Source organism: Melanerpes formicivorus, unplaced genomic scaffold, assembly GCF_026170545.1.
Source record: "Melanerpes formicivorus ecotype bairdi unplaced genomic scaffold, bMelFor1.0.p_v2 SCAF_111, whole genome shotgun sequence".
Taxonomy (NCBI): domain Eukaryota; kingdom Metazoa; phylum Chordata; class Aves; order Piciformes; family Picidae; genus Melanerpes; species Melanerpes formicivorus.
The window spans coordinates 1,282,011-1,290,835 of NW_027142463.1; the positions used below are offsets into that span (position 1 = coordinate 1,282,011).

Genomic DNA, 8,825 nt, shown 5'->3' on the forward strand with positions numbered 1-8,825 from the left:
TGAACACCTCCAGGGATGGGGACTCCACCACCTCCCTGGGCAGCACATCCCAATGGCCAATTACTATTTCTGGGAAGAACTTTCTCCTCACCTCCAGCCTAAACCTCCCCTGGCACAGCTTGAGACTGTGTCCTCTTGTTCTGGTGCTGGTTGCCTGGGAGAAGAGCCCAACCCCCACCCGGCTACAACCTCCCTTTAGGTAGTTGTGGAAAACAACTTTGCCACTTGTGTTTTGGAAATAGTGAATACAAATGGTTCTCTGGTCATCTTTGTGTGGGAAACACAGCCACTCCTGTGAAGAATCCTGTGAGGGACAGAACTGGCAGTGTAATGAATGCATGACACAATTATGGCAAATCACAATTTTATTGCGAGCAGATGAGCAAAAGCAGCGCTGGGCGGCGGGGAGGCTCCGGCTCTACCAACGGCTGGCAGGCTCCAGCTGGGTCTGGTCCTTATGTAGCCTTCAGGCTACGCAGCGTCAGGCTCCCAGATGTTTCCAGGTCTGCATTCTTCTCAGGCCCTTTGAGAAACGTGAAGCTTTATGTGCCTTTTGTTTCATTACTGTATATGGCAAAGTCTGGCCATTTCCTTAATACAACCTAACAACAGCGACTGTAGACCTAGGGATCATCTGTCTGCTAGGATGTGAGTCTGCTTACAAAGATGTTCCCAGGCACAACCAATTCCTGCCAGACTGTAGCCCCTCAGTTTAGGGAGAAGAAAAAAGAGGAAAGGGAAAGCAAAAGACAGCAGCCCTCTGATGCCCAGAACTGGACACAGGACTCAAGTGTGGCCTAACCAGTGCTGAGTACAGGGCAGAATGACCTCCCTGCTCCTGCTGGTCACACTGTTCCTGATGCAGGCCAGGATGCCATTGGTCTTCTTAGCCACCTGGGCACACTGCAGGCTCCTGTTCAGCCCACTATCAACCAATACCTCCAGGTCCCTCTCTGCCTGGCTGCTCTCCAGCCACTCTGCCCCCAGCCTGTAGCAGTGCCTGGGGTTGTGTGGCCAGTGTGTAGAACCTGGCACTTAGATGCATTAAATCTCATGCCCCTGGACTCTGCCCATCTGTCCAGCCAGGTAATGTCTATCTGCAGGGATCTCCTACCATCTAGTGGGTCAGCTCCTGCCCCCAGCTTGGTGTCACCTGCAAACTTACTGATGATTCATGATTCATCATTCATGTTATGATTCATATTAAAATAAAAAACAACAACAAAGCAAACAAAAAACCCCAAACCCCTCCCTGCAGCTGATGGCTGCAGGCTGTTTTGTTGTCATACTTTGCAGTGCTTTGGCTTCTAAAAAGCCATACCATTTTCAAACTCTAATTTTGGAGGCTAGCTGTGCTTCCTCCCACATGCCTGTAATCTGAAAACATTTGAGAGAGTTTTTCTGGAAGCAAGGACTCACTCTTGGGTTTCAGGCTCTAGTGTGCTATCCATTATTGTAAGTGAGTTAGGGGACTTTTGGATGGAGAAACAACTTAATTTTCCATCAAGGTCAATTTTCTAATAGTTATCCTGGGTGCTGGATTCAACCTCACTGAAGTCCGTAAGGCTTTTTCCACTGCTCACAGGGCCAATACCACCACATTTGCATTTGGCTTTGGTCACTACTGCCTGACAGCCAACAGACCTTATTTATCATGATGCTCACAGGCAGCTTTATGCAGATGATCAATGTGATTGTTTAGGTTTTTATTTATCTGCCTGCAAAGCTCTTGCTCTCTATAATTAACACAGGGTATGTGGGAGGTACTCCAGACAAACCTATGCAAAGGCAGCCTGCTTAGCATTCAAGTAGGTATCTTGGCATTTTAGATAGAATAGAATAGAATAGAATAGAATAGAATAGAATAGAATAGAATAGAATAGAATAGAATAGAATAGAATAGAATAGAATAGAATAGAAATAGGAATAGGAATAGGAATAGGAATAGGAATAGGAATAGGAATAGGAATAGGAATAGGAATAGGAATAGGAATAGGACCAGACCAGGTTGGAATTAAACTTCGAGATGATCAAGTCCAGCCCATCATCCAGCACCCTCTGATTGACTAACCCATGGCACCAAGCACCCTATCAAGTCTCTTCCTAAACACCTCCAGTGATGGTGGCTCCACCACCTCCCTGGGCAGCACATTCCAATGGCCAACACCTCTCTCTATGAAGAATTTCTTCCTAACATCCAGCCTAAACCTCCCCTGGTGCAGCTTGAGACTGTGTCCTCTTGTTCTGGTGCTGGTTGCCTGGGAGAAGAGACCAACCCCCACCTGGCTACAGCCTCCCTGCAGGCAGTTGTAGAGAGCAATGGCAGCAAGCAGTAACCCTGTGTGTTTAGTGAGGGTTTGTAGGGTTGGATTACTGCAATTTTTGTGAACCAGAGGCACATTTTCCTTTTCTTCACTGAAGATTAGGAATTAGGCTCAGCTGTGAAACTAGGAGGAAAAGCTCATCTTTTTATGACCAGACCTCCCAGATGATTTAATGGCAGCTGTTTTGATGTTCCCACAGTGGCTTTGCAGGTATTTAGAGAACATGAAAAAAAACCAACCCATGACCCCACTTCCCACCCAAGCTCCCACGACTGGCTTAATCACCAAATCAATCATCCATTGAGTCAGTCATCAGCAAATTTGCAGATGACACCAAGTTAGGAGCAGATGTTGGTCAGTTAGAGGGTGGAAGGGCTCTGCAGAGGGACCTTGACCGACTGGACAGATTGGCAGAGGCCAACAGGATGTCATTCAACAAGTCCAAGTGCCAGGGGCTGCACTTTGGCCACAACAACCCCATGCAGAGCTACAGGCTGGGGTCAGAGTGGCTGAGAGCTGCCAAACAGAGAGGGACCTGGGGGTGCTGATTGACAGCTGCCTAAAACATGAGCCAGCAGTGTGCCCAGGCAGCCAAGAGGGCCAATGGCATCCTGGCCTGCATTAGGAATAGTGTGGCCAGCAGGAGCAGGGAAGTCATTGTGCCCCTGGACTCTGCATTGGTCAGGCCACACCTTGAGTCCTGTGTCCAGTTCTGGGCCCCTCAGTTTAGGAAGGACATTGAGAGACTTGAAGGTGTCCAGAGAAGGGCAACAAGGCTGGGGAGAGGCCTTGAGCACAGCCCTGTGAGGAGAGGCTGAGGGAACTGGGGTTGCTTAGCCTGGAGAAGAGGAGGCTCAGGGGTGACCTCATTGCCCTCTACAACTACCTGAAAGGTGGTTGTAGCCAGGAAGGGGTTGGTGTCTTCTCCCATGCAACCAGCAGCAGAACAAGAGGACACAGTCTCAAGCTGTGCCAGGGGAAGTTCAGGCTCGAGGTGAGGAGAAGAGTCATTCATCATTGGAATGTGCTGCCCAGGGAGGTGGTGGAGTCCCCATCCCTGGAGGTGTTCAAGAGGGGATTGGATGTGGCACTTGGTGCCATGGTTTAGTCAGGTCTGTATTGATAGGTTGGACTCGATGATCCTTGAGGTCTCTTCCAGCCTTGGTGATACTGTGAGACTGTGATCTCAAAGGTCTTTTCCAACCTGGTTAATTCTATTCTATTCATGGCAGCTTTACAGAAATTGCTTTGCTCATTTATTAAAACTGGACCAACACTTCTTGCTGCAATGTTCATCCCTTTGAACTCTGTGACCGTTTGAGGCTGTGCCTTTAAGAAAGGGACAGTGCTGGGACACTCTGGCTGAAGGTTTTGGAATAATAACAAAAACAATCAGACATTCTAAACTAATCCCATTGCTGGACTGGCAGAGTGCACTTTTAAGTTCTGTGCAGCTGGGACTTTCCTCCCTTTCCTTCTCCCTTTCCAGCTCCTCTGCTTCTGGGCTCCCTGCCAGATCGACCCTCAACAGATAAGCATGAGGCCTACTAATATTCTGCTGTATTAATAGCTGCCTTTTGCTCTCTTTCTGACCCTCTTTGGGTAAAAGGGAGGTAGGGGGAGAGAGGGGGGTACAGGGGGGAACCCTCCTCCAGAGGAGGGAATTCCATTCTGTATTCTTGGTTTTTCACTTGCTGTATATTTCTGTACATACATTGTAAATGCTGTACATATTGTGTACATCTCTTGCATTTTCCACATTGCTTGTAAAATATAGCACTTCCCTTTGCTTCTCTGGCTGGGTTAGCTGTGGTTTTTCTTCCTCTTTGTAGGGGAGAGGAGGCTAGGCCTTCTCTCAACCCACCACAAACTCACAGGTGACTAAAGGAAACTCAGAAAGGTCTTCAAATCTGCCTTCCGGCTTTTCTCCTTTTCCTCCAGGCTGAGCATCTGTTTCAGCTTGGAGAAGTGAAGTCTGGAGCTTCGGGGAGTCTTGGAAGCAGAACTGGCTGTCTCCTGTCTGGATGCACAAGTCCTGAAAAACAACACTCAAATGTCTCAGAGGTGAGGAAGCAGAGCTAACCTACAGGAACTATGAAAAGTGCACCTATGTAAGTTCAGTGAAAAAGTCTGGAGGCAACTAAGGGATTTTTATGTGCAATTGAGCAGTGATAAATGTTAAGTTCATGGTGCAAGCTGAGCCAGGCATTTCACATTGCTGACAACAACATCCCTGGAGATTCTTTGCACATAGTTGTTTTTCATTAGAATCTTTGATTTTAAAGGTTGTGAAGTGAAAGCTCATCTGAAGAAGAATACTTAATCAGTCCTAAGTGACTGACCTTGAGAAGGGCAACAAGGCTGGGGAGAGGCCTTGAGCACAGCCCTGTGAGGAGAGGCTGAGGGAGCTGGGGTTGCTTAGCCTGGAGAAGAGGAGGCTCAGGGGTGACCTCATTGCCCTTTACAACTACCTGAAAGGTGGTTGTAGCCAGGAAGGGGTTAGTCTCTTCTCCCAGGCAAGCAGCACCAGAACAAGAGGACACAGTCTCAAGCTGTGCCAAGGGAGGTTTAGGCTGGAGGTGAGGAGAAAGCTCTTCACTGAGAGAGTCATTGGTCATCGGAATGTGCTGCCCAGGGAGGTGGTGGAGTCCCCACCCTGGAGGTGTTCAAGAGGGGATTGGATGTGGCACTTGGAGCCATGGTCTAGTCATGAGGTCTGTGGTGCCAGGTTGGACTCGATGATCCTTGAAGTCTCTTCCAACCTTGGTGATACTGTGATACTGTGTGATACTGTGACCTGAAATCAGGACACAAGACATAATACACTACCCAAAGTGTGCCTCTAAATAGGAGAGAAACAGTTACCTCAGACAAGATGAAGGAGTGCTTCCTTTGTATCCCAGCCTACTGCAGCTCACGGGCGTCGCTTTGTTTGCAGATGGTATTTTTACATCTGGTGTTCTCAGGCTGGATTTCTTGTTTGGAGTGCAAAAGCTGTCTGTCTTGGCAGCCCTGCTTCTACCATAGTGTCTTGTTGTTTTGTTGCACAACTTGCAAGTAACCAGCTATGAAGAAAAGAAAGGCAGTATCATTCTTTCAGTCCTTCCACCCTCATGTCATAAAGCCACTGTGAATTAAACCACCTCTTCTCCAAAGACCTCGAGACAAAGGAAGTGTCTGCTTAAGCCAGGGGAACCATTACATAGAATAATAGAATAAACCAGGTTGGAAGAGACCTTCAAGATCATCGTGTCCAACCCATCAACCAATCCAACACCACCCAAACAACTAACCCATGGCACCAAGTACCCCATCAAGTCTCCTCCTGAATGGTGACTCCACCACCAGGGATGGTGACTCCACCACCTCCCCAGGCAGCCCATTCCAATGGGCAATCACTCTCTCTGTGTAGAACTTCTTCCTCACATCCAACCTAAACCTCCCCTGGCACAGCCTGAGACTGTGTCCTCTTGTTCTGGTGCTGGCTGCCTGGAAGAAGAGACCAACCTCTGCCTGTCTACAACCTCCCTTCAGGTAGTTGTAGAGAGTAATAAGGTCACCCCTGAGTCCTCTCCAGGCTAAGCAACCCCAGCTCCCTCAGCCTCTCCTCACAGGGCTGTGTTCCAAGCCCCTCACCAACTTCATTGCCCTTCTCTGGACTCGTTCCAGCAAGTCAACCTCCTTCCTAAACTGGGGGGCCCAGAACTGGACACAGGACTCGAGGTGTGGCCTAACCAGTGCAGTGTACAGGGGCAGAATGACCTCCCTGCTCCTGCTGGCCACACTCTTCCTGATGCAGGCCAGCATGCCATTAAAAGGCAACATATTCTCTAGACAAAGTATTTTCAGTCAGGCCTCTGAAGACAAAGGTATCCTGTGGGTTTGTCTAGAAATTGCTCCAGTCCCCCCAACAACTCAGTTCAGGAGACCTGTAACTTGTAAAGTGAAATGCAGAAAACAACCCTGTCATTGGAATGGGCTGCCTGAGGAGGTGGTGGAGTCACCATCACCGGAGGAGTTAAGGAGGAGACTTGATAGGGTGCTTGGTTGCATGGTTTAGTTGATTGGGTGGTGTTGGAGAGCAGCCCTGAGGAGAGAGCCTTGGGGGTGCTGGGGGAGGAGAAGCTCACCAGGAGCTCTCAGTGTGCACTTTCAGCCCAGAAAGCCAACCAGAGCCTGGGCTGCAGCAGGAGAAGTGTGGCCAGCAGGGCAAGGGAGGTGATTCTCCCCCTCTGCTCAGCTCTGGGGAGACCCCACCTGGAGTACTGCCTCCAGTTCTGGAGCCCCTAGGACAAGAGGGATCTGGAGGTGCTGGAAGGTGTCCAGAGCAGGGCCAGGAGGATGAGCAGAGGGCTGGAGCACCTCTCCTGTGAGGACAGACTGAAGGGGTTGGGGCTGTTCAGTCTGGAGAAGAGAAGGCTCCCAGGTGACCTCATTGTGGCCTTCCAGGATCTGAAGGGGGCTACAGGAAGGCTGGGGAGGGACTGCTCAGGATCTCAGGCAGTGATAGGACTAGGGGGAATGGAAAGAAGCTGGAGGTGGGGAGATTCAGGCTAGATGTGAGGAGGAGGTTCTTCCCCATGAGAGTGGTGAAGCCCTGGAATGGGTTGTGCAGGGAGGTGGTTGGGGCCCTGTCCCTGGAGGTGTTTAAGGCCAGGCTGGATGAGGCTCTGGGCAGCCTGATCTAGTGTGGGGTGTCCCTGCCCATGGCAGGGGGGTTGGAGCTGGATGATCCTTGTGGTCCCTTCCAGCTCTGACTGATACTATGATACTGTGATCCTTACCAGAACACTTCTTGACTCTCTGTACTTTCTCAAAAGCTTTGTCTGTTTCATATCAAGACTCAGGTTCTTCATCTCTCGTTTAAGAACCTTCTCTATCTGCGGAGTCACTTTCATCTTGGGTTTGAGCCGCACCCGGCAGCTGTCAGGAGCCAGGAACTGGAAGCAGTAAGGACATATCCTTTCAAATCCACATTCATTATCTACAGATTAATAACGAGAAAAGAGTAAAACTTACATGAAGTCCTGTTTTACAGGCAAACACCAAACCAGCACATTTCTATTTCAGTGTTATGTAGACAGATATGTTTTCATTTCGAGTTTCAGATACCAAGAGGAAGCTGAACACATACTGAGTACAATTCATGCTAAGTTTATGCACAGAATAAGCTTATGCAATACATAACTGGCAATTTTCCTGAGAAAAAGGCAGCTATTTCCTGAAAGTCTTTAATTAAGGAGACTCACAGGTCTGCAAGGAGCTCCATGCAGGCACAATTGCCAGACTGGTGACAACAAAGCCCTGTAAAATTCTCTGCTCGTTTTCAGTGCAAGATGACAGCATCTCAGCCCGAGATGACAAAATTGAGATAGACTTGAGGCCTAATAATAAGAGGCATGCTCCTACACCTGCCTTGCTGCTTCTTGCTGCCGGAGACGGACTTGCACATCCCTAAAGCCCCGAGGAAGCCCCTAGACCCAGCTGGCTAGCGAGTATGCCCTTTCTGCCTGTAGCCCCGAAGCACACCCTGGTGCACTTTAGTGGGGGGCAGTGCCAGAGGAAGGGGAAATCGGAAAAGAAAAGAAAGCCTTCTCAGGGTCACGCTTCTGCCCTTTAGCTGTCGAGGCAACCCCCCCCCCGCGCACTGCTCTCCCACCGCAGGATCGCGGAGCCCCTCTCTGCAGCCTCCTGCTGCAGGACAGCGGCCTCGGCACCACCCGGCCCTCCCACTCACCTCGGGAGCTGCGGAGCGTCCACCTGCACGGGAAGAAAGCAGAGCGTCACGGCACGGCACGGAGCCCCACGGCACGGCGCCGCACGGCACGGAGCCGCACGGCACGGAGCCCCACGGCCGCGCTGCGACACGCTGCGGCAGGCACGCGGACAAGGGGCCGGGCTCCCCACGCGCGTCACCAGCAGCACCTTCCCACCCTCAACCCCCCCACACCCCCCCTCCCCCAGCTCTTACAGCAGGAACCGCGCCTGGCCCGGGCAGCCGCCCGCCACCAGCTCCGCTGCCACCTCCAGGAACCGCCGCTGCCTCCCCATGGCGCCACGCGCCCGCCCCGCCGGAAGCCGCCAGCGGCCAGGTCCGGCGGCTGGGCGGGGAAGGGCACGGTGTGCAGCGCTTCGCCGCGGCTCGGAGGGTGGCTGACGCCGCAGCACTACGGTTCCTAGATCGGACGGGCCCAGGGCGCCCTGCTTAGCTCGGCGCGGGGGACGTGGCCGTGCTCGGGCTTGCTGGAAGAGTGAGGGGGAGGGGGCACGGCCCCCGCCGCGGGGCGAGCGGGACGACAGCAGGCGGAGCAGCCCTTGCGTCACCAATGCGCCGAGGGGGATGCGCCCGAGCGCTCTGTGCCTGCGCGCCCGAGTGCCCTGTGCCGGCGCGCCCGCGGCGCCCTGTGCCTGCGCGCCCGAGCGCCCTGTGCCGGCGCGCCCGCGGCGCTCCTCTGTGCCTGCGCGCCCGCGGCGCTCCTCTGTGCCTGCGCGCCCGCGGCG

The 8,825-nt window shown here is 52.0% G+C and overlaps 1 protein-coding gene across 2 annotated transcripts; it reads right to left on the reverse strand.

Annotated features, from left to right (window-relative positions):
• Window positions 1-347: 347 nt before the first annotated feature.
• Window positions 348-8,571, reverse strand: CUNH18orf21 (chromosome unknown C18orf21 homolog). Of its 2 annotated transcripts, XM_068166919.1 has the most exons (6): window positions 8,296-8,474; window positions 8,062-8,084; window positions 7,109-7,308; window positions 5,190-5,389; window positions 4,200-4,359; window positions 348-523 (listed from the first exon to the last, which is right to left on the reverse strand). In XM_068166919.1, exons 1-5 carry the CDS (start codon window positions 8,373-8,375, stop codon window positions 4,206-4,208), a joined length of 657 nt encoding a protein of 218 aa, XP_068023020.1. In that variant the 5' UTR covers window positions 8,376-8,474; the 3' UTR covers window positions 348-523; window positions 4,200-4,205. The 2 variants fall into 2 exon arrangements, with proteins under 2 accessions (XP_068023020.1, XP_068023022.1); XM_068166921.1 differs by having other exon boundaries at window positions 348-4,359; window positions 8,296-8,571.
• Window positions 8,572-8,825: the final 254 nt, after the last annotated feature.